This window comes from Cynoglossus semilaevis, chromosome 19, assembly GCF_000523025.1.
Source record: "Cynoglossus semilaevis isolate Cse_v1.0 chromosome 19, Cse_v1.0, whole genome shotgun sequence".
In the NCBI taxonomy this organism is placed as follows: Eukaryota; Metazoa; Chordata; class Actinopteri; order Pleuronectiformes; family Cynoglossidae; genus Cynoglossus; species Cynoglossus semilaevis.
The window spans coordinates 5199082-5226606 of record NC_024325.1 but is presented as its reverse complement, the minus strand read 5'-3'; the positions used below and the strand labels follow the sequence as shown (position 1 = coordinate 5226606).

The following is a 27525-nucleotide window of genomic DNA, read 5'->3' as shown; positions in this document are numbered from 1 at the left end:
AAAAAAGAGCAAAAAACGACCTCCTTCTCAAAAAATCAAATACTAAATCAATGGATTTCCACTTTTTTTTAGCAGTGAGAAAAAAACCCTGATCTCTCACCTGTATTGTTCACTGACTGCTGTGCAATTTTGCTTGTGCTGCAGATCTTTTAAGAATAAGGTTTTAGCTGTGAGACTCATAATATTAGTTATTTTTCAATGTCCAGGTTTGATTTGGATTTTGTTTCTAAAACAGCTTTCCCGACTATGGGAACAACAGATTTAGGGAGATTTTTTTTACTATTTTGTCTTGTGGAGAATTCTAGTGAACTGTACCTTTAATGGAGTTTATACATTCAGAAAAGTGTGTCTTAAAATAACTGCTTGAGTGAGACGGCTGAAGTGATGTTGCTAAGCAAACATTTCAGAGCACAGCGGGTTTATAACACACAGTTAATGTGCTGTTTTATTTTCCCCCCACTGCTGTCTTCCCTCAGACCCAATGAGTTTGGACAGCCTACAGTCCCTGTCCTCAGACTCCGCCACCCTGGCCATGCAGCAGGCCATGCTAGGAGCCGACGACTCCATGGACGGCACCGAGGAAGACGACGAAGAGGAGGAGGAGGAGGAAGAGGAGGAAGGAATGGAGGAGGAAGAAGAGGAGGAGGAGGATATAGAGGATGAGGAAGATGACAGAGGCAGACAAATGTCAGGCAGAGGACGAGGACGGAGGAATCTGAGCATGGAGCACAACGAGGACCTGGAGTAGAGGAACTTTGGTGACAGGTGTCTCTTCAGTGCAGCCACACACTAACTATTTTTATGCTACATGACTTTTTAGGCGTTAAAGGGCAAATCCTGCTTTTTTTCCCCTTTTGAACACGGATCCATCTGCGGAGCTTAATGTCAATCATGATGATCATAGTTTAAGACATTGAATATAGAACTGAATAATAATAATAATGTGGTGGTTGACTTTTTAACAGTAAATGCCTTGGTGTGTTTACTGAGCACGAGAAATGTTGGGATGGTTGCACTTTTCTTTTTTTCTCTCTCACGATCAACTTACATTATGAATGAAATCACCACCACATTGATATGAAGCTAATGAAACTGAGGTTCTAAGAGACATGCTGCTGCTGCTGCTGCTGCTGATGATGATGATGATGATGATGATGATAACAGTGCATTTCAATTGGAAACTCAAAGTTAAACTGCTAATGTAGCAGCTTCAAACTGCGCAATGCTATTTCAGCTACAGTCGACTGCCCACACTTCCTGCTTCACAGTTCGGCTCATCACAGCCCACCTCCACGTCAACACCTCCTTTTCACGCTGTGCCGCAACTAAGTCACTGTCATGGGTTGTCACTGAAGCTTGTTCTGTTCTGTGCTTTCTTGGTCTGCGGCTCCACGGAGAAGAGCCCCACCTTCCACTGTTAAACCTTGATCACATTTCATTAACCTAGACTAATGAAACAAAAACAGCAAACGGCTCAGAGGGAGTCACAAAATAAAGAAAATTAATTAAAAAGGTAACAATAGAAAATAATGAAACCGCAGGTAGACTCAGTGGGTTTTAGAATCACCCTGAGAACGATTATTTACCCAACCCCTCTGCTCCTCATGGTGCTAAAACAACCTGCTACTACATTTATTTTAATGTCGCTGGTGGGAAAGAAGCCTGAGGAAAGTGCATCACTCCAGTGTCCACTCACTACTTCACTGTTTGTTTGCCTTCTTTAGCCACTAACTCTGCGAGTGTTTCATCTGTTATCTGCTCTGTGAAACGTTTCTTCCCGTCTGGCACAGGTTTCTGCTCGTCCTCTTTGAGGCAGTTCTTAATTTTTCCTAAATTCTGACCCATTTTCAGAATGACCCCCCCCTAGAAAAAAACCTTCAACTTGTACCATAGTTTGAGCATCAGCATTGACATTTATTCATTACGCAAAAGGACAAGAAAATAATTTTCGTGTTTTTACTGACAGTTTTCAATCTTTTTGGTAAACAACAAATCCACAGAAATGGAAATGAATCCCTGCGAGACACTTGAACAAACATTTCAAATATATTCTCACTCAGACTGTAAAATGCTATCAATCAAAACACTGGAAAAACTTCTGGTTTTTAAGGTAAAAAAAAAAAAATCTTCCAAACTGTGCAAAGTCAACATAGATGAAAATAAAAAAGATTAAATGACACTCAATTTACACCTGAACAAAATCTCTTCTGCAGAAATGATCACATGAAATGAACTGTGACCCTGTTAATTTTTAGTGATTATCAGCGACCAGGATGTTTTATTTGGAAAAATATCCCGGGTCTGAGTTTGACATGTGTGTCTGAGTGTGGCCTAGACGTTTGTCAAGTATCCTGTCAAAAACGAAGTCTTTGGAGAGTTTATTTAAACGTTGGAAAATGTCCACAGCGTAGACAGGAAATGAGCCGGTGGCTTCATTTACTGTCCAACATTAAGAAGTTCATAAGGCTTTAAGACCAGACACCCAGTGCATGAAGTGAATAAAAGTTTTGCTTTTTTGCACTTTAGGTTTAATATCAGTCATATCATTTTATTCATACTTTTGTTTTAACAACATCTTTACGGCCACTCTGTGAGAATATGATCTTAGGTGGAAAAATTATTGGGGAAACTCTCAACTCACAGTGACTAAAAGTTTGATTAAAAGAAGAACGTTTGTTGCAGGTATTCATTTCTAAAAATAATAAATATGTTTGACAAATGCAGCAACAATTGTAAGTAAAAAACACTTTTCAATAGTTTTAGTTTATTATTGTTTATTATGCACATTGCTTAAAGTGCTAAATTGCATAAATGTTAATTCCAGTGATACCATTAAAACTATTTCATTAATCCAACACCGTCAGTAAAAATGTAATAACGTCCCTTGAACCATTTCCATATCTTTAATGAATGCTCACATTTTTGTGTGAGACGTTTCAGCTCCTCGACGTTATATACAAACCAGACGGCAGCTCCATATTTTGGAACAGCACATTTCTGCACACACACACGCCTGCAGCTGACAGTCCACGGCTGAACACTGCAGTTCATGTGTCACTTCACTTCCTAAAATAAAAGTGAGGCACAGAAAGAGATTGGGGGCGTCGGGTGGGGACGAAGTTGTGCATAAATCTACAGAAGTGACTGTGTGTGGGAGACATCACTCACACACTTTAAAATGACTCACTCTCTCTCAGGTTGAACAACACTCATGTGCGACGTGTTTCCTCCTCCTCGGGGAGGGAACGGCGTTGCAGAAATGAAACGTTTTCAGGCATGACTTTAGAAAGACAACTTTTTAGAAAAAAAACATTATTACTTAATAAAAATAAGAAAAAAAGAATCATGTGGTAAACCCGTGTATTCTGACAGCACATATCTTGTGTACGTTTGCATTCTGGTGTTTAAGGTTTGCATATTTATTCACTTTGTTTCCTGTGTGGACTGAAGGAGCAGCACGACGGCGGTAACTTCTGCGTGGTTTATGCAGAAAGGCTGATGAAGTGACTGTCGGCCTCGTAAACACACACAAACGCTTGACTTAAACCCTCAACTGTCAAAACTGCTCATGTACTTTCGTGACCCTGGGAGATTCTGTCACAAAAAAAATAGCATGACATGCACCGCCAGTCACCGCGGACGTCTCCTCCCTGCATCTCAGCATTGAGAGATGCCAAACAAACATGGCCGCTGACTTTGGACACCCTCATGTGTCAAACTATTTCACACTGAGGGATGATTTTAAAGACGATGCAGAAGAGAAGTTAAAAAAAAACGAAGGAAAACAAAACAGAGTGGTTACGTCTCAACGCCACGTGAAGGATTTTTCTTTTTTTCTTTTTTGAACTGTGAATCAATTTCGGCGTTCCGTTTTTGTATTTAAACAACGAAATGGAATCACTTGTTCCTAATGTGAAGATGTCTAGAAAACCACAAACATGTTATATTGAATGTTCTGATTGTTCATTGTGAAGTTTGTTGCTCATCGGTGTTCTTTTCTCGATTGCTCTTTTTTAAATGGCTCTTCCAGAACAAGTGACAGACAATAGGAGATATTTCTATTTCATTTGTACACCTTGTTGTCATAATCTATTGTGTTTCAATAGACTGATTTTAATAATTAAACATGTAAAGGTACGGATTTGGACTCTTGGAAAATCAGCAGGGTTCTGCGGGTGTGTGTGTGTGTGTGTGTTGTTTTTTTCTGTCACTTGTCCAGATTGCAGGATTGAAAGACTAAACATTGCTTTCAGTGTTTTCCTGTCACGGGTCTACTGTCCCACCCCCTCATTACCATTCACTCTACCCTGTGATTTGTCCGTGATGGGGGAGATCAACCACCCAACCTTTCACCCACCTGTTTTCCTCAGATAACTGCTAACGAAGGAGCCTCTGTTCAAACTCAGATATATACATTCATTCATCTTCTAAAACTTAATCCTGTTCAGGGTCTCAGGGGGTCCAGGTTCAATCCCAGCAGTCAACAGGCAGTGATGGAGTATATCCTGAACAATTACCAGTCCATGACAGCAACCATTCACGCTCACATTCACACCTATGGTCAATCCAAAGTCAACTATTAACCTAATCTGCATTATTGTGGATAATGGGCGGGGGGTGTGTGGGGGGGACAGCAGAGAACCGACCCACGCAGGATTACATGCAAATTGTATTCAGAATCGGCTGCATTTACACCCACTATGCTCTGCGGTAAAAGGTTACTTAATATCAGGCATTCATATCACCTCAGGGAACACTCAGAAGTTTACAGGAAAATCAGCCACGTTAGTGAAGGTTAGCCTCACAGCAGATTACTCCACACTGGACAGTGTTGCAGGTCAGACGGCCACAGGCGCCAACATTCACAGCTGAGCAGAAACAACAGCAGCTGGAGGAGCGGATGGATAACGTGTAAATATGATAATGTATTCCATGTATTAGCAAAGGTGGGAGTTTTCAATTTATCATGGGCTGGCATCAGCTACAGCAGAAGGACTCCTCATGAATCATTAACCATTGTTTTTTAGGAGTCAGGTTGTTGCTGTATATAATGGTTCACTTCAGGTCAGCAGGGTTCACGCTGCGGCGAATACAAGATGCTAAAATGGAAAATACTGGCGGCTGCATTAAATGTTTGCATATCAATGAGTGAAACTAGGGCATAGTTCTCAATATGCAAATAGTGGAACCTGGTCGGTCTTTAAACACGGAGCAGCCTCACACACACAAACGCACAAAAGGTTGAGACTTTCCAGGGGGTTTTGTAGTTTATTACTCAGTTAAAACAGTAAAAAAAACAAACCATGGGAACCTTTACTACTGTAGCTGTAACTTTATTTTATTTTGTAATTTAAATTAATTTAATTTTTTTTTTCTTCTATGTTTTCCATCAAAATGTCAAGTACAGAGGTAATAGTGTATTTTGATTATGGACGAAATCTTTGGAATGTCAAGGTGACAGTTGTAAAAGAACAGTTTATGAGCCACACTGTAAATATGAGTTTTATTTATTCACATTATTAAACCTATGGCTCATAAATAATACAGTAAACATAAAAAAGAGAATATTTCTGATCTTTCTGATTCTGATTAAGAAATAAGTACTAAGATTGAGTTTTTTAGTCAGTGAAACCTAAAGTTTATCAAGAATATTCCAACAGGAGGCAACACGACTGAGGTTAGTGCTGTTGTCTCACTTCGGTTTGATTCCTGGTGGTGTGATTATCTTTCTGTGTGGAGTTTGCAGTTACTCCAAAAACCTGTCGTCCTGATAATTGTTCACTCTGACTGTAGGTATGAATGTGTGTTTGATTGTTGTTTGTCTTGGCGTGGGTTTTTCAATAGGTGAACCGTCCAGGATTAGGTGGTCGAAGATGATTGGATGATAACCCCTGGTGGTCAACTAGAGTAACATCAGAGAAACGTGAGATGATGTTCAGTGGGAATTACCTGTGAATTATCTGAGCTTGTGCATCACGACCTGGTTAACTCACAGGACGTTTACACTAAGGTTAGTCCTTTAAACAACACCGTAACAACGACATGAAAATGCCAAACATAACATTTGTACATCCTGAGCCGCAACATCATGTCCTACAGGTCCTACGTACCTCCTAAACATGGCTCCTAAACACAGTCACTGGAGGATCAGAACCATGTTTTACTCTAGACTATTCATCAGTGGCTCTCAGCAGAGCAAAAATAACTTTGGAATAACAGGGGCTGAAAAAGCCACTGGCTTCAGTTCACTTGTTTGAAGTGTGCCACAGTCACCAAGCTTCTCAGCGTGGACGCAGCAGAGGAACACACATATGTGTATATATACACCAGCACAACTGCGGGGCCAAGGTTTGAGCCCCGGAGGTCCGTAGAAGCCAGTGCCATCTGGGCGCCTACATGGTCCCAGATGTCTTCTCTGTAATTAAAGTCAGGCCTGGCGTGGCCTGGTCCAGCCCTGTTCCAACCTCTCATTTACCCAGGCCCTCCCTGAATACTTAAGGAGCGTTCCAACACAGTATTTGATTTTACAGGAACTCTTTGGATGTAAAAACGATTTTCTCCTTGTGTCATCAGCAAAAGCTGCTAGGGTCAAGGTAAATTGCATTTTATTTTTATTTTTTATACATATGCATCTATATTTTTCATATATGCACATGCATTTGTTATATGAGCATATATATATTATATATTTAGTGAATTGTTTATAATGGAGATCAGGAATCAAATTGTTCTTTTAAGCTCTGAAAACTAGCTACTACCCCCCCCACCCCCCACTCCTCCACCCCTTTTCACAGGTTTTTAAAATGTCTATCGCCCGGGAAGCGGCTAAGGCCATGCTATCTGATGCCCTGCTGCAAGATAGCCCTGGGATAAACCGTATCAGACACCTGGAGCTGGAGCTTCCTCTGGACAAGGTCATCAAATTTGTATCTGTCGGCCTTCCACTGATGCTTGTGACCATGGCATTTGCCCGGGAGATCTCTCTGGGTGAGAAACCCTTTACTTAGATCCTTGTAAAAAAGAAAGCATGTTAAAAAAAATTCTATTGCCTTGCTCTGTATTCATGACTGTGATTTTGTTTTGAACTCCTCTGTGACCTACCAGTCCTTGAATTCCTGACGATTTATCTCCTTACGTGGACTACAATATCATTTAAAATACAAAGAGTCAATTTCAAATTGCCAGAGAGGTTTTTTTATAATTAAAATAATTATAAAAGCTGTTTACAGCAGAGAACTGGAGGAGTCATCAACTCAAGTTGTGGAGGTGGACTTTTTGACTGTAAACAACACATCATACCTCCTGTGCTGGTCTGCTACCAGCCTGATGCTCATGATGCTAATTGGCATGGCCTATGATTGAGAGCAACGTTCACTAGCGTTGGCATGGTGTAATTACCAGGAGAAGTTCCGTCGTGGCGGCTCCCCTCTATTTCAGTCCAATGAGGGGATATGTTGATTAACCAGAAAGGAGGTGGGGGCGTCAACACGACACGGTGCTGAGATGCACAGCTCCGCCGATGGAACTTGGCTGCCTCTCGACTGCCAGGCTGTCAGTTGCACAACAGTTGTGCTTGATTACGCCGCTGTCTGGAGTCTGGTTTACTCGCATCTGAACTTTCAGCCAAGAATTTATGTGCAGAGCACAAATGGAGGAGATGTAGGAGATGAGGAGTGTCAGCATGGGGAGCAGAAATGGTGGAGCTCCCGCCCCTCACTTCACTTTCCTTTAAAAAAGTTTGGAAGTGGCGTTTGGAAGCTGAGGACAAATGGTTCACAAAATTCAAATCATATAAAATAAAATTGACGTCCCTTATTTGTCCCACAGTGGGGAAATTGTGGAACAAATTTGACAAAATTAAGTCTTTGCAACCCTCATAGGCTGCCACACGAGGCGCCATTACAAATGTGGTTCCTCCTGGGCTGGAACCCAGGACCTACTGTGTGTAAGGCAGATGTGTTTCTGGGTTTGTGCTAGGATCTCACATAATATGGAGTATATTTAAACTGTATACAACGGTTGGTCAGGGCGTTCTCCCACAAATGTTCTCTCCAAGTGAAAAATAGATTTCAATTGTTGGCTGAGTGAGAACTTCAAGTGGTGTCGGTTTTGATTATCGCTGCAGTCCTGATCAGAAGTTGGAGCTCAGCAAGTGTTGCTCCATTTATTGTGCTGTGTAGTGAAAGGAAAGATGAAAGCAGGAGGGAGGAGAAAAAGAACGAGGCCATTCACTCCACCAGCAGGGGGCCTTAAGTGGTTTGTGAGCCACTGGCAGTTTTGAGGTCAGACAGATTGCTGTAAAAAGCATTCTGCTGTGTCAGTAAGAAAGTGCTGACAGTGGGCCACCCTGAACCACTTTTCTACATCTAATATAATAAGTAAACATGAGAACTTGTTAATGCCTAAGTAAAGGGGACTTGTGCCTTTCCATCAGCCCTGTCACAGCGTGTTTCAGTCTTAGAGGACGTCTCAAAATCAGGAATACTTTATTGATCCTCAGGCAGCCAATGTTCGTGTTACATTTGCTCCTGTATTACTTTTAGGATTTTAAGAAAGAAAGAAAAAATAAAAATATTTTCAAATCACTATTGAATGTCGACGTGACTAGAAATTTGTCGACGTGACTTGCATATGATATCATTTTACCAATGGGAAATTGCCCTAACAACCTTTGCTTCAGTTCAGTTTTATCTTAAACCTGATATGTTAAGCTAGTAGCCACTGATTTTATATTGATTTTTTTGACATTTTATAATTTCTTTAAAAAAAATCTCTTTAACTTTACTATAAAATTAAATGCATATCATACTGACATTATGATTTTAACTGCATAATATTGCAGCTTTTTTAAAGAAGGTCAGGATTCAGAGGCTATTCTATTTTACTCAAAAATACTCACTGGGCTTAGCTTGACTTCAACTGTGCATGTTACCATTTTTAATACCATTTTTAACACACACACACACACACACACACACACACAAGGGCCATGTTACGCTTGCCTGTAGTGAAGTGGACTGGTACAAGACATTCCGCCCTAACCCTAAATTAGTGGCCGCATGTTTCTGCTAAGAGATAGCGAGACAGATGTGGAGAGCACTTGCATGTTTCTCCTGTAAAGCTGAGCAGTAAAAAGGGCACACCCTTGGAGTTTCTTTCTCCCGAGCTCTGAATTTGAGGGTGGAAACCTTCTGGGAAATGACAGATGGGTGCGGATGCCTGGATTCAAGTGGTCAAAATATATGTGGTGCAGTAATATCAAGGTGAGCTAAATACAAGGTGCAGAACATCCATTCAGGAGTCGCCTGTGGTTTCTGAAAACGCCAGTCTGCCCTTATGAAACATAGGATTCTACAGTGTAGCCTGTGTCACTGGAAAAGTAAAAGGGGATGTTAAAAAATCACAGGTTCATATCTGCTGTTTGTGTGACAGTACAGTCCAAGTCTGGTTTGAAATTGACAACACCGGTGATGTGGTTATAATCAGACAGGTCCTTAAACTACAAATATCCAGTTTTTGGTATTTACTGTGTTTGCATATAGATTCTCTGTGTACTCAGCCCCCCCTCCTCAGTCCAAAAACAGGGAGGATTAAGTTGGTTGTTCACTCTAAGTTGGCCATAGGTGTGAATGTAAGGACTGCTGTGATTGGCTGCAGCCTACACGTGACACTAAAAAGAACAGAACCAGAGACAGCAGGAGAGGAGATAAATACAAAGTTGTGTCACTGACTGAATGTCAGCTTCAGCCTTTTTAACCTAGTTTGTAAGTTATCATAGACGTCCACATGCACAGATTTTGTTGTGTTCCCCGTGAGCTTTTTCAGTTAGGTTAAAATCCCTTTAACTCTGAACTTCCTGTTGGTGGACACATTAACAGTGTTAAAGTGTTCAGGTCTGAGGCAGCTTCACAGAACTGGCAGCTGACTGTACAGAAGTCAGTGTTAATTATACATCAACCACAGTTCCATCTTCAACCACACCTTCAGGATTAGGCAGTGGTGGCGCTAGAGATTGATTATTTCTGCGTCTCCTCTCAACTCTGTGTGTTTGTGTGCACACATCTGGGTGGGTGTGATACTACTGAGCTCACGAGTGATGACATAAACTATGTTTTGATATGAGGAAATGTGTTACAGAAGAAACTGTGTTTATTCTACAGGGCCTCAGATCAGCTGTTTCCCTCCAAGCAATTTCACCATAAAGCAGGCCAGCTATGTGGACACGTACTGCTGGGACTCTCTCATGCATCATGAGTTTAACGGTGAAGGAAATTTCGAGGAGCGTTCTCTTTGGGTTCACAAGGTAAGTAACAGCTTAGACCTGACTCCTCTTGTTAGTCCCTAAGATCATTTGCTTGGAATGAATGTACTGTAAAAATCAGGGCTCTCAAACAATTTATAATTTTAATCAGATAAACCAAGCAAAGCTGTGTATTATTCACAATTAATCATGATGAATCTGGATCGTATTAATCTTGATTAATCATGATTTGTAAATCGGAATAAATAATGTAGTTATTTTTCTATGGTTATGGAACAAAGAGATGAATAAAAGCAGGAAGATAAATGTGTTTGTGTTTGTTGCTACTTTACCACTGCTTTGTTTCTCTCTTTTCTTCATCACTTTTTTTCCTTACTGTCTGAGCAGATGTTCCCTTACTCTCTGCTGGCCATGGCAGTGCTGATGTACCTGCCAGCTCTGATCTGGCGCCAGCTCGTCATGCCCACGCTGGGCTCAGACCTGCTATTCATAATTGAGGAACTAGACAAGTCATACAACCGCTCCATACGAATGGCTCAGAGCATCCTGGACATGCGGCAGAACACCAAGAATCCTCTCACATTTCAGGCTGAGCTGCAGAGGTAAAAGTCCTGTGACCTCATTAAGTCACCTTTACCAATTAAATTTATATATTAAACGTTGTTTTGTGTGTTTTGAACTTTGAAATTGTACATGTATGGAGTAGAATTAAAAGAGAAAGCGTGAGTCATGGGGAAAGACTTTAAAAATCACAGGTGTGATCTCATGCTGTCAGTTACTATTTTATTAACCGTTACATCCAGGGAAGTAAGAGATATAATTGGCTACCTTTTTTGATATACCCTTGAGCAAGGTTGAAATCTCAGAGTAGCTCAAATTTTGTTTGGGAGGCTGCCAGCCATAAATGTGTTATAGCTGTGTGAACACGGATGAACACGCTGTTGAATTTCATGCCCTTGTCTGATTTCAGAGCCAAGAAGAAGCGTTACTTTGAGTACCCCCTGCTGGAGAGATACCTGCAGTGCAAACAAAATTCTTACTTCCTTGTGAGCATGCTTTTCTTGCGGGGTTTCCTCCTGCTGACCTTCATGACTGCAGCGTGTCTGTACCTGGCCTACTTCCACCTGTCAGCCTTCCTACAGGATGAGTTCAGCTGCTTCGTCCGCACAGGGATTCTGCGCGACCAAAGCTGGGTGCCTGAGCTGGTTCAGTGTAAAATGATCGGCCAGTTGGTATTCCAGGTGATAAGTGTGGCCAACGGTGCCATCTACGTCCTGTTGGCTCCTATCGTGCTCTTCAGCCTAATCCGACTCTTTGTCTGGGACACCACCTTCTTTTCTGTCTACGAGGTCCTTCCAGCCCTGGACCTCATTAACCGGCGCAGACTTGGCTGCCCTCTCAATGACCTCAATGTTCTCCTGCTGTTCTTGCGCGCTAATGTGGCACACTTAAACTCCTACGGAAAGGTCAGGGCATTGTGCTCACTGGCGCCGCCGCAGGTGGGAAACACCACAGCAGCACAAGGCATAAATGCAATGCTGAGCCAAGAGGCCATAGAGGAGCGCGAGGAGGCTGCCATGGAGCTCGCAGAGGAGGTGGAGGAGGCCAAGGAGGAAGGAAAGCTAAATTTGGTGGACATCATGACTATTCTGGGAGCTGCTCAGGGAAGAGTGGTAAACTGCAATGAGAAGAGACCTCTAGTGGAGGAGGATATGAGCCTGGGTACCGTAACATTTATCTACACATTCAAGCGCATTCTGCTAGTGGCTATTTTTGTTTACATCATTTGGGACGTACAAAAAATCATCAAGTAAAAATACAGACTATGTCAAGAAATGGTTTTAATTTTAAAAAATCTGCATAATTCCATTCCATCTAGAACCAGCTGAGCAATTTTAAGCAGAGACTTTTTTTTGTTAATGACTTTGTGTCTTTCTGCCTTTATGAGTCTTTATGGCCCGGTTTCTAAAACATTAAAGACATTAAAGACATTAAAAATCAGATGGCAAATGTAGAAGAGATGGATATGTGGTATTTCAAAATTTTCCAGCCCTAACTGCCCTCTCTGTCTCTTCACAGAGCCAAACCACCAGGGGTACCATGAGTTGAAGGAGACCACACCATTTAGTCATTACTAGGCCTCCTGTGGACTGACACAGTGGGGTAATAGGGGGGTTGACACTGTCGACAGTAGTTTTTCATCAGTAGTGAACACACTTAGACTGTCGACACCAATCATTAGTCTCCTCCTTGGAAGACAAAAATAAAAACCTCTGTTATAATTACAGGAGAATTGCTTCGGCTGGTCAGAAGGTATGGAATGTGTCTGTTTTTGGCAACTGCGTTGGTAAATTTACTTTCACCTGGAACTACTATAGTTTATGGTACCAAGCTGTTGTAAATAGGTTTATGGATACAATCATTTTATTTATAAATATTCAAATCCATACAATTGACTAAACCTGATGTTACTTTTACTTCAACATTATTAGTACAGTTTTTGGATCTTGCTATGACTGAAAAAGATGCAGGCTCCCTCTGGTGGCCCTTCAGGAATTACCAAGACCAGAAAATACGTGTGTGTGAGTCAGGCTGCACTTGTGTGTAAATTTAATCTGTAATAAAACAGTTCCCATTTAATAAAAGTCAGTAAGACCATCTTGGGCTGGGTGAAGTTTTATAAGAAACACAATGTAATACAATGTAAGTTGAAGTTCTTTTTGTTCAGTTACTCAGTGTTGTTATTTATATTCTTGCCGTCTTCTTCACTTTTTCTTTTTTGTGGTTTGGTTTTCTAGACAGAAAGATAAGGAAAAGATTAAGTTAACCTCTCTGTGAATTTGTTTCAGTGTTTGATCTGTTCTGTTGTTCTGCTCTGATAAAATAAATCCAGTTGGTGTTGTAGTTGTAGTGCCTTTTGTTATTCCATTATGTTCAACTCAAAAGCCAGCAGTTTTCTTCAACCTAAACTGAACTACTCATTTAAGCTTAGCAGAAAGAGACTTGTCTTGGCTTTGGTGTGACTTATTTATAGGACCTGTAATTCCAGAACTGGGAAGACTGAGCTCTTGTGTGTGGTCAAATACTGGTCTGGAAAAGGTACACGCCACGTACGCTGATTTGTCCATTTTCATTGTGTCAATTATTCCATTGAAGGTCATTGTAGTTCATGGATACTGAATTCTAATTTCTGCAAAATTTCTACAGGAATGCACATAATCTTATAAAGTTTTACTGAATATTCCTGAGAATGTGTGCTTGTAGTGTAGTTCAGATTAGCTGCTCTTTAGGCAGATAATACAGTAGCCAGGGCTGTATGGCAGTGTTGTGGTTGTGCTCTGTTTAGAGCTGAGCTCTTTGGATCTTCTCGGGAAGATGGCCTTTTTTTTAGTGTTTTTCCATTGAATTCTGATCGTTTTGAACATATAACCTTTAACTCTTTTTGGAAGTACTGAACCTCAACCATTTGAAACAGAACCACAACAAGACAAGTCTATTATTATGCTTGTCCAGATTAGTATTACAAGAGCAATGCAACACAAACCACTTCCTAACAAGACCCTTACACTAAGTCTGGGTGTATCCCATAATCATGAGATAAATAGTTCCTAATGGAAAAAAGTATGCGAATATTATATCAACATTTACATAGGGGCCCAATGTACATTGCATTGTTCTAAAATGCATAATAAGAGACCAGTAAAAACAACATTTAGTCAAGGATTCCACCTGAAAAACCTTTTGGCTTCTGTTAAAGAACACTCTGATTCTGTCTACTTTAAAAATGGGTATAGTTTTTACACAGCTGTGAGGCTTTAAAGAAATATTTACCTGCTATTTATTTCTCCTGCCAGAATTTATTGGCGGAAAAACACAGACTGCCTCATCATTACAAATCAGAAAAACACAACAGATGGTCGTATTTTGAACGTCAAAACAAAAAAAGAAAAAAAAACGGTTCTTTATGGTGGGGTTATTTAAGCTGCAGCTGTCTGCTTCGGACCACTTGAGGGCGTTGTTGAGTCGCGCCTAACCCCGACTCTCTGGTTTGTTTTGATTCGTTTGTATTAATTTTAGGCTGCGCCACTAGTGGGGGTCACCCTTGTTATTTATATTTCCTGTAATCAAAACCAAAATGAATGCAGTCTAATTCAAACCAGCCCTTATCAGGTGTTCACCAGGTCCAGTCCCCTCTGCCAGTGCAAAAGCTTCTGTGCTTCAGCCAATTTCCCCGAGCCATGGAGTATGAGAAGGCAGTGCTGCTTTGATTGGAGCACTGCCTTCAGAATCATGGAGCTGCTGTCGATCTTTAGAAAGGGAATGTCAGCAGACCAGACACCCACCCTGCTTTTTTTTCCCAATCAGTGCTGCACCAAAAATCGAAAAGAAAAAAAAAACGAAACAAAACAACAACAAAAAAAGATATTGTGTTGTACAGAATTACTTTATTGTGTTTACTGAGGTGGAATAATGTACTATGCAGGTGTATGTGTAGTGTTAATGCAGCGGTGACAGAGGGGAGCTGTGGATCCATGTACAATAGTTGGATGAACAGAAGTCAAACAGATTCATTTGTGCATTTTTCATTTGTACATACAAACCATCATGAAGCCAGCAGTACAGCGATGTAAGTCAGTTAAGTGTTTTTAAATGTTGAATATTATGATGCTAAAACCTGTTGAAAAATGTATGTTTGTACTGTTTGTGGCAGTTGGAATAAAATAGCAGGTGACATTTAGTTCAGTGGAGTGTGCTTAGGTCCCGTCAAAGTCAAGTGGATACTCCTGACAACTACTCTTCAACATTTTACTGGCATCTACTCCTGCTGCACATACTTTACACAAGCACCTCTCTATCACTTCTTTTGCCTCAGTTTTTCCGGCTTTATGATGTCTTACTACTGATGACATCGTTCTTAGAGGTTTGTTGTATCTAGACAAGCTTGTGTGGTTCTTCTGTTGGCACATTTCGAGCATTTGCTACTCCTACGTTCACCATCGACTCATGTCAAGATAAAAACTTTTACTTCATTTGCCTCGTACAGCAACAGCCATTTACACCCAGGACCATCAATGCAGATTCCCATTTTCCAGCTTGTGGTGCATAGACATTAAAAACTTCTGGTTTTGGATTCAGATCAGGTCATGAACCTGTTCTTTTGAGATGATTGCTGCTCCTTTCCTCCTCTTATCTACACCGTAGTAAAATGTTTCCAAACTCCTTCCTAAGCTTCTGTCTTTGCTGCCTTTACATCTGGACTCTTGAATACGTAGATCTACTGCATCTACTGTACCTTCCATCTCACTACTACAGTAGGTCTGCCGACAGTTGGCTAGCGATTTTCTCACATTCAAAGTCCTCACTCTACCTCTACCCTCTTGGTTTTTTTCACAGAGCGTGCTCTCTCAAGTCGCAGCATTCTTTCCTAGATAGATATAAAACACCACATCACGGCTTCTGCAGCACGACTCCATTCAAACTGACCTCACGTATCAGAGGTGCTGCTGCTGCTGAGGCTCTAAAAGAGCTTGTATTTAGAACTGGACAATCGTTCCCAGACTGATGGTTGAAAAAAATTCACATAACCATTGGATTTTTGTTAGTTTAGTTTTTTCCTTTAATTGTGATGTTTTGTTTTTTTGGACAATGACAGTGGTACTGCGTTGGACAGGCATGTAACACAGTGATGTATTAAGGAAGGAAAGTGAACTCAATGAACAAAATGTGACCTCTGTTTTTAACCCATCACCAAAGCGAACAGTGGGCAGCTTTTTGAGCACCCAGGGAGCAGTGTGTGGAGACGGTGCCATGCTCAGCACCTCAGTGGTAACTTGGCAGCTGGTAGATTTGAACTTGCAACCTTCCGGACCCAATTCCGAGTCAATCCCAGCAGCGAGGGCTTGTAACACCTCCACCTTGTGGCCTACGTCGTGTGTCACAGAATTCCTTTTTACAAATTTTCAGCATTGATAAGTGAAATGGCAGCATTTTTAAAAATGTTTATTATTTCTTAATCTAGTAAATTACATCAAAAATGGATCATTAAATCTGTTTTTATTACATGAAACAAGTAATTATTTCAAAAATAACCAAAAACAAGAAAACAAAAAACTATTGGATTAATTTAAAATTTAAATAAAGAGACAGGACAGGTTTGTTGTTTGGTTTATTTTCCAGGGTTGCCAAACTTCTCCTGGGCCTTAGCATTTGGTGCTAATCCTCACACCTGCTAATGTTTGGCAATTTACAGTGCATGCGATTCACTGTTGGGGACCATCTGGGAAAGTTTATCATCATAGTTTTTTTATATATATATAAGCCTGTGTTTATGAAATAATTATTAATACAAATTAAATAATTCTATTGTAAAGCAACTCTTACCTGCCTGGTTGACACCTATAAGTATCTCCTGTAACCCTGTCTACAACAGGCTTTGCTGTGTGCAGAGCCTAATCACCCCACGGACGAATAAGCTGAGTGAACTCCTGGTGGTGACAACATGCAAAACAGTAGCTGATAGGAAACCGTTAAACGTGGCTGACGTGACCTTCAGCCCTGCACAGAATTGATCCACAAACGGTTGGCTTGCCCACACGGCCACGTAATAAATGACAGAGCCACAAATGAAAGGTGATCGCCACAGAGAGGAGAAAACACACACTCAGGCATTTTTCTGCTGTTGTTGCTCATTAAGAGAAACTTGTTTAAAAAAAAAAAAAGAACTGCTGCAGTCCTCACTGACCTCTCTCAGCGCAGAGTTCCTCATTTATGGTACAGGGGGCGATGTTGCCATCCTACATTTGTTTAAACAAAAGTATAACTTTTTACAAAAACTTTTCTTCATCTGATTGTGTACTTGTTTATATGTGGTGGAGGCGTCAATAAAAATTCTTCAAAAAAGAAAAAAAAAACTATAACAGGATTAGCATTTTCTTTTTACAGTTCTAGTTTTGTTCTTGTGCTACAGTAACATGGAATCCTTGCCTTTTTATCTTGACTTTACTCTTGATTTACATTTGTACATTTAAGTCCAGCACAAAGTATATACAAATGTTGTTATTGTTTTAACGTAGTCTTCACACTTAATTAACTGAACTTAGACAGTGGAAGGAAACCAGAGTAGCTGGAGAAAACCCACGCTCATATGGGATGGACGTGTTAACCCTGTAAGTACACACCAACAGGCGCTACTGGGCTTAAACTGGTTAATGCAATTCTCGCTGTATGGATTGCATTAACCACTCTTCCACCGTGTGGCCTTCAACGTATTTGATTTTCCTGACCATCCTTGTTAGATAACCAGACCGAGAGCCCTTCTCCTCCAAATAAGAAGTTGTGAATGCTGCAGTATCAAACACCCACCCAACACCTGCTGTACTTCCTTCAGTGACGTGGATGTGCTGCAGCATGAATCACTTTAAGTACTTCAGCGGTCTGATTTCAGTTATTCAAGAGCTTTACCCTGTAAATCACCGACTCCGATTTGTGTAAAATACACTGTTCTCATTGCAAACACAATGCCATTATAGTCGTCTCTTAAACATGTAAATTTGTCCATTTGTGTTACCACCCACATCCAATAGAAAGAATTTAATGTTCAACATTTCAGCTGAATAAATGTTTGAACATTATGGTTCTGATGTGTAGATTTGAACATGGGGCTTCTCAGCCACTGGGTATGATACATGTTGAAATTATTTTACTCCTAATCTCAGCAGACAGAAGAGGTGTGTGTGGTAAAAAAAAAACAAAAAAAGAAAACACTGACACAACCAAGCAGCCTGAGCAACATCTGGTGATTTTTGGCAGTGATGTGAGAATGTGAGAGTGATGTTAGTATCTTTCTTTCTTGAAACCATAACCTTAAAATATCAGGTTTTTGTCCAACATTATTATTTGTTGTTTATTAGAAAGTAGAGAAAAAAAGACACTTGAGACACATGGATTATTTCGTTGTTTGTCCAATGTGTCAGGCAAGATTTACCTTTGGTGCCTCCAAAATATAAATACGTTTTTTTCTGGTCATACTGGAGGGTTTTCAGCTTAAACTAAGTACACTGTAAACCACTCTAAAAACTCTCTATATTATTATAAAACTTAAGCCTGCTGTTGGAATTGTACATGCCATTTTTGAATGATAACTGAAACAATACATTTTATTTAGCTTGCCAAATGCCGATATATGAATTTATAAGACTCTATGGAAACCCACATTATGACCGTTAAGAACAACTGAAAGCGCTGCCGGCTGTTTAAAAAAAGTAAAGATTGACAGCCCAACAGACCAATCATATCTAACCAATGCGTGATAACCCGCCCACCTCAATCAGCACTGGTGTTTGTTTGTTTGGAAAGCACAGGTGTTTGTAAATGAGCTTGGCCACGGGCCGCATTACTAGGGAATATTGCTGTTGACTTTTTATCCTATTTGTTTGTCAAGAAAGTTATTTATATAGTGACGAGTTAACCCAAATGATGACAACTGCACCAGCTGAAAGACGAAAACCCGAGAAAGACACCAAGGAACGTGACATGGAAACAGCGCAGTCACCATTAAATCGCAGCATCTAGTTTGTAAGTTCTGCACTTCCATTTTATTGTTAATAACGTTTTTTGGGCTTTAATTCATATTTCTGTGTCAGGTTATTTCTGCTTGTGTGTTCCTTGACCATGGAAGTTTGGGTGTTTACACTGTGTGGAATGTTTAAAAACATAGTGTTCCAGCGTTGTCGCTTGTTTAGATATCATCATAGCAGGCCTCACTACTGATTTTAATTATGTCTATGCATTGATGCAATGTTGTAAGAGAAGGACTGAGTGAATAACCTTTTTTCAGTCTGATGATAAAATTACGTATGCATTCACTTTTTTAAAAAGATGAAATGTCACATTTTCCACATTTTTGGGGGTTGTTACTTTCATCTCCATTTTGAATGCATATACTAAACACGCATTTATTTGACTTATTTTTTATTGGTCAATTATTTTTCAGTTTATTCTGGATATGTTGAAGCTGAACCTATGTTTGGGTTGGTCAAATTTATTAGCGGTGGCTATTGTTTCTCACCATTTTGTTTCTGGTAGGGCCAAGTTTCTGATAGGGCCAAGTTTCTGGTAGGGCCAAAATGGAAGCCTGTCAGCATTTTCAGGGCCAAAATGGAAGCCTGTCAGCATTTCTGTGGTCCAATTGTAATTAAGTAGATAGTAAAAATGTAGAATGAAGGTTATTGTGAAAATAAAAACTATACCTACTATAAGCAAAGTCAAAATTTTTTGTTTGTTAGAAAAATAATTTCCTAGTTTTAGTTTTAAACTCGCTGTCGTCCATTGTTGACTCCAGTAGAGAGGCTTGAACGAAAAAGTCCATTTTCAGTTCTTTGCCCATAGCAGGTAGAGGTGAGATGGTTCGCTTTTTATTGGCATGTCAGGTTCTGCTGTTGTGGTTTAAATGGAATGGGCTGAACACATAAATAAGTTTGGAGTGTGTGGGGGTGCATGCAGTGGCAGCGTGTGCTTCCCAGCCATACAATAAATATCCTAGCTGTCTGTCTGATGCTGCTGAGTGAAAGCTCAGTGTTGACTGATGCCTTCTTCAGTGAGAGAAAGGAAGTCGAAAAAGTGAGCAAAGGGATGAGTCGTATAAATGTACCTGCTCGGCTTATCTGCATCTATCTCATCTGTCGACAGTCCTGATGCATGGCACTCATTCCAGTGGAGTGGGCAAGTGTGCTTTTTGTAGGGGTGTTTGTGCCGAGATCTGAAGGTGTGGGGCCGACAGCTGGCCTTAAGTAAACATTTATGTTGTGTCCTCATGTATAAAAGTAGTACACCACTCAGATATGCAACCTCCAATCCCTGAGGTACAGCAGATACAATCTTGGTACGATTTACTTTCTATTTCTTGGCTATAATCAAATGCAAAAAAAAAAAAAAAAAGTAGGGCCCCTTGATTTAAAAAAAACCCAAAATGTGTTAAAATAAGTCAGTGAAAACATTTACATGCACAAAAGGGAGCAACTCTCACTCCTAAAATAATGGAATTATTGGGTGAATTTTTTTAAAATTCAGGTAGTTCACATGAATCTTCAGTCAGTGAAATAACATATTTGTGTAGTTCAATTGTGATTGCTGTACAGAATATCAAAGGATGATGGACTGAAACTGACGTCCAAACTTGTATTTATATAATGATGTTGTCTGTAACCAGGCTTGCATTGTATACACACTTAAACAGACTCTCCCCTGCATTAACAAAATCTACATGTTGCTACAGAAAGCAAAACATAGACCTAATAGTATTTGAAAAAAAAAACAAACCCTTATATTGGCAGTGTCATTTAAATAGCCTCACATGTCAAATTTGTTTTTTATTTATTTGTGACAATTTATTTTTGTAATATCGAATGTGACTGTACAATAGTTTGCTTTGTGTTTACTTTGATGTAATAACTACGTTAAACTTGAACATACTTACCTTCAGCAGCTTGTGGCCATTGTTGCAGTTGATTTCAGTACTAAGTTAGTTGTATTCCTGTACTTGTACTGCAGTGAGCAGTACACTCCTTCTCCACTCCTTCACTGGATATTCTTCATATACTGTATCTTTAAGCATCATTAAAGGGTGTGTATATGATGCCAGTCCTGTAGGGGCCAGTTGTGCTATAGCTGCCCTGTCTTACATTTAAAAAATCATCACAAACTGCATGTTATAGTTTATGGTGTAAATAATAAGAAGCTTGCTATAACATAGCTGAATTTGCTATACTCCCTGCTGAGAGTTCATAGAGATAGGGGACATACCAACAGTACCAGTTTAAAGAAAATACATTACATGTTTGCTCTACATTTCCAAAGCCAGTCTGCATGTATTGTGACTAAAGAACAATGAATACTCGGAGTCCTGTTGCAAAATGATCAAACCAAAGGAAAACAAAACATTTCCTTTCATCTGCGATGGTGTATTGTGATAAAAATGTCTTTCGAAAGTTTGCAAAAATCTACAACTTAACATATAGTCCAGACTGCTGTTTTGGCGATACTTGTTTACCTTTCATAATTTAGAATGCAGCTCTATGACAGTAATCTGCAATTCCAAATCATCGACATCAGAAAAAAAAAGGTGCGAACATGAAATGTGACTGAGTTTCTTTGGTCAACTAATGAAATATTCTATAAAATCACATTTTGACAATTTTACTGTGCATTTTACAGTGGTATGACATAAAAGGATGACAAAAAAAAACACACATAAAAGTGTCTTTTATAAGTAATCTATGTTGCCCCAGCAACAGAAAGCAGACCAAAGGGTACTGCATTTGAATATATAAATATGTAAAACTCCAAGGTGTTTAATCTTTAAACAACCATTGCAAACAATATGGATTTTAGCACGTCAGCTATGAGTCAATCCTCAAATCAGAAATTGATAGAAAACCTCCAAAAGGAGTTAATTAACCTTCAAGGTACTATCCTGGAAGTGTTTTCTAAAACGGGAAAAGTCAGATTTCCGTCCTGGAAATTTCCAGATAAACTCTCCTGTGACCTCGACATGGTGGCTCTGTTAGGCCAATATGACTTTGTGGATGAAGACTGGGCCTTGAATCAAGATTCCCATACAGTCCTGTTGGAGCTAGTGATTGACAGGTAATACAATAAACTATTAGATGTTTTTCTATTTTTATTGGGCTGATGTGTAAACTGTAGTTTAGGAGCGTTATAATTGTTTAATTGTAATTCATCCCAAGTCTTTCCTTTTAATTAAATTTCATTAAACATTTCCATGTGTTGATGAATAAGTCACGTTTTAGATGAAATAAAGCTAAACAAAATATTTTTTTAAGAAAGGCGGTATATAAATCCCAGTTATTATTTGTTATTGTTCTGTAATTGTTGGACATTTTATTTCAAAATCAATTACAATTATTGGAAACCAACATGTTAAAGTCTAAGCCCTAATTTGTTTTTTCTACTCTCTTAGACTACTGCTGCTTCTTCAAGGCTTCAGTTTGTACATTCATCACATGTGTCAAAGTCAACGGAGAGAGCAGAGCCAGAAGAAAGGATCTCTGTCACTTGGTTTTGTGGTCAAAAACTACTGGAGGAATTTAGTACATTTTGTCAGTCTTAAGGTAAGATTGTTTTTTATTTATTTTATTTTATATAACATTTTGTTGTCTGTGTTTGGATTAAAAATAAATTAAAGTAACAGAGAAAAGTAAATTTCTTTTCCCCCACTTTCTTCCTTTAGGTTATTCAAAAAGACAATGAAGAATGGACACACACAATGACACAGGACTGTGAAGCGATGGCGATGAGCCCGAAAAGTGATAGTTCCAGTCATAGTTTATCAGCCTGCTCCTCAACAAGTGCTTTTAGCTCTTTACCACAGAGCCAGGTGCCCTCTAGTCTTTCACACAGTTCCCAATCCTCACCAAAGGTTTACACCTGCAGTGCTGGCTGCCAGACAGTCGAATCATCCAGTCCCTGCAAGGTGTGTCGTCAAGTGCAATCTATTTTGAAAAAGACAGGAAATTCTTTGGTGGAGATCTTCCTGAGAGAGGGTCTACCCTCTTCCATACGGCCCGTGTTGGCTGCCATGAAGGACACTTTAGAGCTGGGCCGTATGACCGAAATGGATGTCACCCAGTGGACCAAAGAACAGCTCAGGGACATGCGCCGATTGGGAGAACATCTACAAAATGTACGCGATACAGTAGAGCCTCTCAAAGGAAAGGTGTCAGCAGCAGAGGCAGAGAAGGAGAAATTGAAGAATCAAGTGGAAAGAGCACAGAAAGAATTAAAAGAGCACACAGAAAGAAGTCTGAGAAACGAGAAGACCATTAACAAACTGGAGTTGAGACTTAAGGAAACCCAACTATCTATTGAAGCTGCAGACCAAAGGCTACGAGAAAATCAACAGCACTATAAAAAAGGTGAACAAATATGATGGCATACATTTACATTAAAAATGTTTCGATTTTTTTTAAACATTTCTCATATTAACAGAACTCTTTTCCTTGGAGGACCACAACGCCACATTAAAAGAGACATTTTCAGCACAGCAAAATACATTAAAGGCACTCGGTAAGGTCACGTGTAATATACGTACAGTATGTCTCCCTGGATACTTTCATTCATCCAGCTCATTGATCGCAGAATTTTAAGGGTATTTGGAAGAAACATGTAAAATATACTTTGTGTTTTTGTGGCTTGATGTATAATATATTTATTAATATATATTTTTTTTAGAATGTGAAAAGATTGCATTTGAGGAGAAGGTAAAGGTAGGAAATGAGGCCTGTTGTCAACTGCAACAAAAGGTAGAGCAAGTGGAGAGTCAACTCTCCAAAACCCAGATGCTTCTGGACAAAGAATGTGCCAAGTATCGCAGCACATGCCAACAGCAAGAGGTCAGTATTACAATATATATACTGGACAGAACGCATGTGTAGGGCAGCGATAAGGTCGCACCCTTGATCTTTTTTGCCTCCAAGACACTTGCTGTCGCCTCAGGCTGTGGCAGCGATTATGGTATTGCATTGATTTTACTAATATGCATTTAAACGTGTGTCACAGTGCTGTCAACAGATCAGTTTTGTCACACTGTTAAATCACTCTTACTCTTCTAACCTGCATTGTTTCTCTGTAATCATGTCTCATACATGTCAACATGCATGTGACCCATATACATTAGTTTTCTTTTTTTATTTTTTAGTCAGTCGTGACAAAGCAGACATTCTTGTTGGAGAGAGTTGATGCACTTGATAAAGAATGTGAAGAGCTGCAGAGGCAATTGGAAGAGAGGGAGGAGAGACATGTCACTCTACAGACAAAGCTCCAACAAATGTCAACAGAGAAGGAGCTGCTGCTGGTTGAGCTCACTCAACAGCGGGTATATATATATATACATTTATGTAAATCTATCGACCTGCAACCATGTGTAAAATGGATATCCTTAAATCTTTAGATCAGGTACGTCATGCGTGGGTGTATTTTTATGTTGAATATTTTTGTCTCTAAGGATGGCAGTTTAGAGCTTCAAAAAGAGAACCAGAAGCTGGAATCAAGCATAATTGAGCTGAATGAAAGCAAGGCTGAGCTGAAGGCTTATGCAGAGGTTTTGATGGAGAGGGAGAGGCTGCTGGTAGCTTTCCCTCAGCTTTCTCTCCAACCTCAAGCCCAACCAGAGAGTAGGCATTTACTTACTCTTCTTTAATAAAACACCTATTGACAATCGATAATACAGATAAACACTCAGTCAGGTTACAGGTTTGCACCTGCATTGCGTTCTGCATAATATTTATGTATTTTAGTTTATTAATAATGTATTATTGTAATTTATTAAGTTAGGTGACATCATGTGTGTATATATACATGTGTTGTGTGTGTATATATGTATTTTATACATTATTTACTTTATGCAACTGCAACGTGATATAGTACATAATGATCTATGTATCCTTCTAAGGTACTGGAGATGTAATTTTGGATATGGAGTTGCAAATGCAAGCGAATTGCCTCCGCATGCTAGTTCTGCAGCAGGAAAATGCCAACCTGCACAGTACACTTGAAAAACTAAGAGATAGGATGCACAGTACATGCCCAATGGTAAGATGCTGTGACATTTTCATGTGATTCATGTGAAACTTAAATGTATATATTGGATAACAATGTAATGTATTTTGCTGCCAGGAACCTTCACCTGGGCAGAAATCTTTCCAGCAAACTGAGCAGACACTAGCACCGCAGTTTGTTACAACACACCTCACACCTCATGTACTTTGGACAAACGGTAAAAACCTAGAAGACACACAGCAAAAGGAAAGAAGTCTGAACCTAACCAGATCAAAGGGTTGTGTTTCTCCAACCGATGCCTTGTTTGCTCAAATGGACCGACAAACCCTGAACCTCAACATGGCAGACTCTGTTCTATCTAAAATCCATACAAATGCTTTCAATCCTAACGCTGCTTCTAACAGAGGTTGGAAGCAGAGTGGGAAATAAACTGTGTGCTCTTGGATAATACAAAACAAATGATAGTGAAACTTACAATATGATAAGTTGATGCTATAGAGTATTAGGCCTGTGGCTGATAATGTGATCACATCAAGGACCGAGTCAAAGAAACCTGCAAGCGTTTGTTTTGAAGGGCATTTAATCAATATCTGTCCAGCAGTTTCTCAGTGACCAACAATGACAAAGTTTGTATCGATTTCAACTCTTTTATTAGGTGGTGAAATTAAGTTTAATACAAATTAAACCCCTCAAATTTTAAAGTCACTGCTTTGTTATCAAAAATAATTTATTTTCATTATTCGACGACAACTGTAGCCAAGCTGTATTAATGCCCTTTGGAGTCATTAAAAATTTAGTGGTCTAGGCTTTAATGCCAGGCGTGTTATTTATTTATAATATACTGTACAATCCTATTTAGTTTAAAATAGAGAGTAATGCACTGTTTAGGATTACATATTGTAAATAATCTGTAGCTGAACTGACCAATAGGCACTTGGTCAGAAACTATAAATACATCAATGTACAGAAACACAGATTTCCCAAAACCATTCTTCTAAAGCTGACACACAAGAAGCCCAACAGTCAATATTATTTTTCTTGTAAGTCTTTATTAACAATATTGACATCAGATTAATAAGGGCTGTGCTTGACTAGAATTAAATATTTAAGAACAGCGGTCAACGTGGGAGGACAGGGTTTTCAGGTATTATTTGAGAGCTCAGTATAAGATTTGTTTCTGAAGAGCCAGAACAATCGTCTCCAAACGGGCATCTTGTTTTTTTTCTGGAATGGCTTCAGTTGGGTCTCAAGTGTCTGTATTCTGCTGGTGAGTTCACCTCTGTGTTTGTTGGTCTCCTTTTTCTGCGCGTCCAGTGCCTGAGAGGTGCTCCTGAGAGACTCCAGGATGGAAATCTTTTCCTGCTCCCACTGGAATCTCTCCAGTTCCTTCTCCCTCTTTGTTTGTTGCAGTGCTGCCTCGAGGCTGGCCTTTTCCTGTGTTTGTTCCTCCAGCAGACAGGCCCTCTCAACCTCCCACTGGTGTTTTGAATACTCCAAGGCCTTTTCTGTCTGAACCAGTGCATTTCGGAGCAGGGCTGTCTCCTCCACTTGTCTTACCAAACAGAACTGGACCTCCTCCATCTTCTCTGTCTCAAACTTGAGGGGCTCCTGTAGAGCCTGTAGCTTTTTGTTGGAATCCCACTCCTCCTTTGATAGACTGGACAAGCTGACAGTGAGGCCTGCTCTCTTCTCAGTTGTGGCGGATATCTGCTTCCTCAGCTCCACTACCTGCTTCACCATGGTTAAGTTTTCATGTTCCAGAAAGTTGATCTGCTCATCTTTCTCATTCATAAAATCATTCAACTCAGTCTTGGTCATGGGAATTACCAAGCCAGGATCGGCATACTGTGTTGCCAAGGATACAGGGGTTGACATCACTACCTTTACTCCTTATTGTAACACTACAGTTGGTAAAAAAAAAAAAAAAAACTTCTTCAGAAATGTAGAATGTATTTTGGCATCAGTATTGTTGCATCACTGCTCTTTTCAGGAGTTGTGGTCTTTATTTTCCTGTTCTTTTTGCTGTTTTCTGTGCAGTGCAATTGTTTTTCTTCTGTAGACAGAAGAGCAGTTGGCATTATGTGATATTATTACCTCATTGTATTTACTTTTGTTTCTTTTTAGTTGTGCATCAACCCTCTTAAACCTTATGAATCCTATTAATAAAAGCAATTTCAATGATTCACCCTTCAAAGGATCAAAGCCAAAGCCTTTTAAGCCATGATTTTGCATCGTCACGTCTTGTTTTTCTTTACATACTGCCGGTCAAAATATATACATGAAAACAAAACAGCATGACCTCAAAAACTCATCTTAATCTCCTTGGAAGACAAGCTTTTCCTTTCCTTTTCTTCTCAGTGATGCTGCATCACAAAATCTCTCACTGTCCACACTTGTGTAAGGCATACAGAGAAGCTTGGCTGCAGTCACCACCAGTAAGGGAAATTGAGCAGCATTAGCTCTGCAGTGCTGTAGTGGATTGTCTGACCTAGTATAGTTCTTTCTCATTGTCTTGATTCCCTGGTCAGTGGCCCTGCTGTCTGATAGGAGGCGCTGTCAGGGTAGAAATCAAATCAGCTGTGGTTGCAGTCTTGCCACATAACCACACTGCTAACTTCTTCAAATGCTGATCAAACTTGAGACTGGTTTTCTCCACTGTTTCCACAGGCTTGCTGTCAGTGTGGCTGGGA

The 27525-nt window shown here is 39.8% G+C and overlaps 3 protein-coding genes across 7 annotated transcripts in view; all 3 read left to right on the top strand.

Moving 5' to 3' along the window:
* Window positions 1–2144, top strand: part of LOC103394963 (pbx/knotted 1 homeobox 2) — an 81163-nt gene extending 79019 nt beyond the window's left edge. For both annotated transcript variants that reach the window (XM_008332470.3, XM_017041829.2), the window contains one exon: window positions 477–2144. In XM_008332470.3, coding sequence (XP_008330692.1) covers window positions 477–748 — 272 coding nt within the window. In that variant the 3' untranslated portion in view covers window positions 749–2144. The remainder of the gene's footprint in view (window positions 1–476) is intronic.
* Window positions 2145–6295: 4151 nt separating this feature from the next.
* LOC103394962 (pannexin-3) lies at window positions 6296–13344 on the top strand. Of its 2 annotated transcripts, XM_008332469.2 has the most exons (6): window positions 6296–6593; window positions 6795–6987; window positions 10161–10303; window positions 10649–10863; window positions 11232–11983; window positions 12341–13344. In XM_008332469.2, exons 2-6 carry the CDS (start codon window positions 6804–6806, stop codon window positions 12397–12399), a joined length of 1353 nt encoding a protein of 450 aa, XP_008330691.1. In that variant the 5' UTR covers window positions 6296–6593; window positions 6795–6803; the 3' UTR covers window positions 12400–13344. The 2 variants fall into 2 exon arrangements, with proteins under 2 accessions (XP_008330691.1, XP_008330690.1); XM_008332468.2 differs by having other exon boundaries at window positions 11232–13344.
* Window positions 13345–17371: 4027 nt separating this feature from the next.
* Window positions 17372–27525, top strand: part of opcml (opioid binding protein/cell adhesion molecule-like) — a 241499-nt gene continuing 231345 nt past the window's right edge. The window contains exons 1-10 of one of the 3 annotated variants that reach the window (XM_008332465.3): window positions 17372–18835; window positions 21787–21904; window positions 22239–22389; window positions 22509–23193; window positions 23267–23344; window positions 23510–23670; window positions 23976–24152; window positions 24282–24450; window positions 24729–24868; window positions 24953–26633. In XM_008332465.3, coding sequence (XP_008330687.2) covers window positions 21810–21904; window positions 22239–22389; window positions 22509–23193; window positions 23267–23344; window positions 23510–23670; window positions 23976–24152; window positions 24282–24450; window positions 24729–24868; window positions 24953–25264 — 1968 coding nt within the window. In that variant the 5' untranslated portion in view covers window positions 17372–18835; window positions 21787–21809 and the 3' untranslated portion in view covers window positions 25265–26633. Of the gene's footprint in view, window positions 18836–21786; window positions 21905–22238; window positions 22390–22508; window positions 23194–23266; window positions 23345–23509; window positions 23671–23975; window positions 24153–24281; window positions 24451–24728; window positions 24869–24952; window positions 26634–27525 lie in introns of those variants that run through there. The other 2 variants (XM_025065505.1, XM_008332464.3) reach the window with 2 other exon arrangements.

Excerpts from the sequence above, each read along its gene's own strand:
- LOC103394962 (XM_008332468.2), top strand. The coding sequence starts at position 6,804 with ATGTCTATCGCCCGGGAAGCGGCTAAGGCCATGCTATCTGATGCCCTG. Across the intron at positions 6,988-10,160 it reads TGCCCGGGAGATCTCTCTGG|GGCCTCAGATCAGCTGTTTC; the intron begins GTGAGAAACCCT and ends TTTATTCTACAG. Across the intron at positions 10,864-11,231 it reads TTTCAGGCTGAGCTGCAGAG|AGCCAAGAAGAAGCGTTACT; the intron begins GTAAAAGTCCTG and ends GTCTGATTTCAG.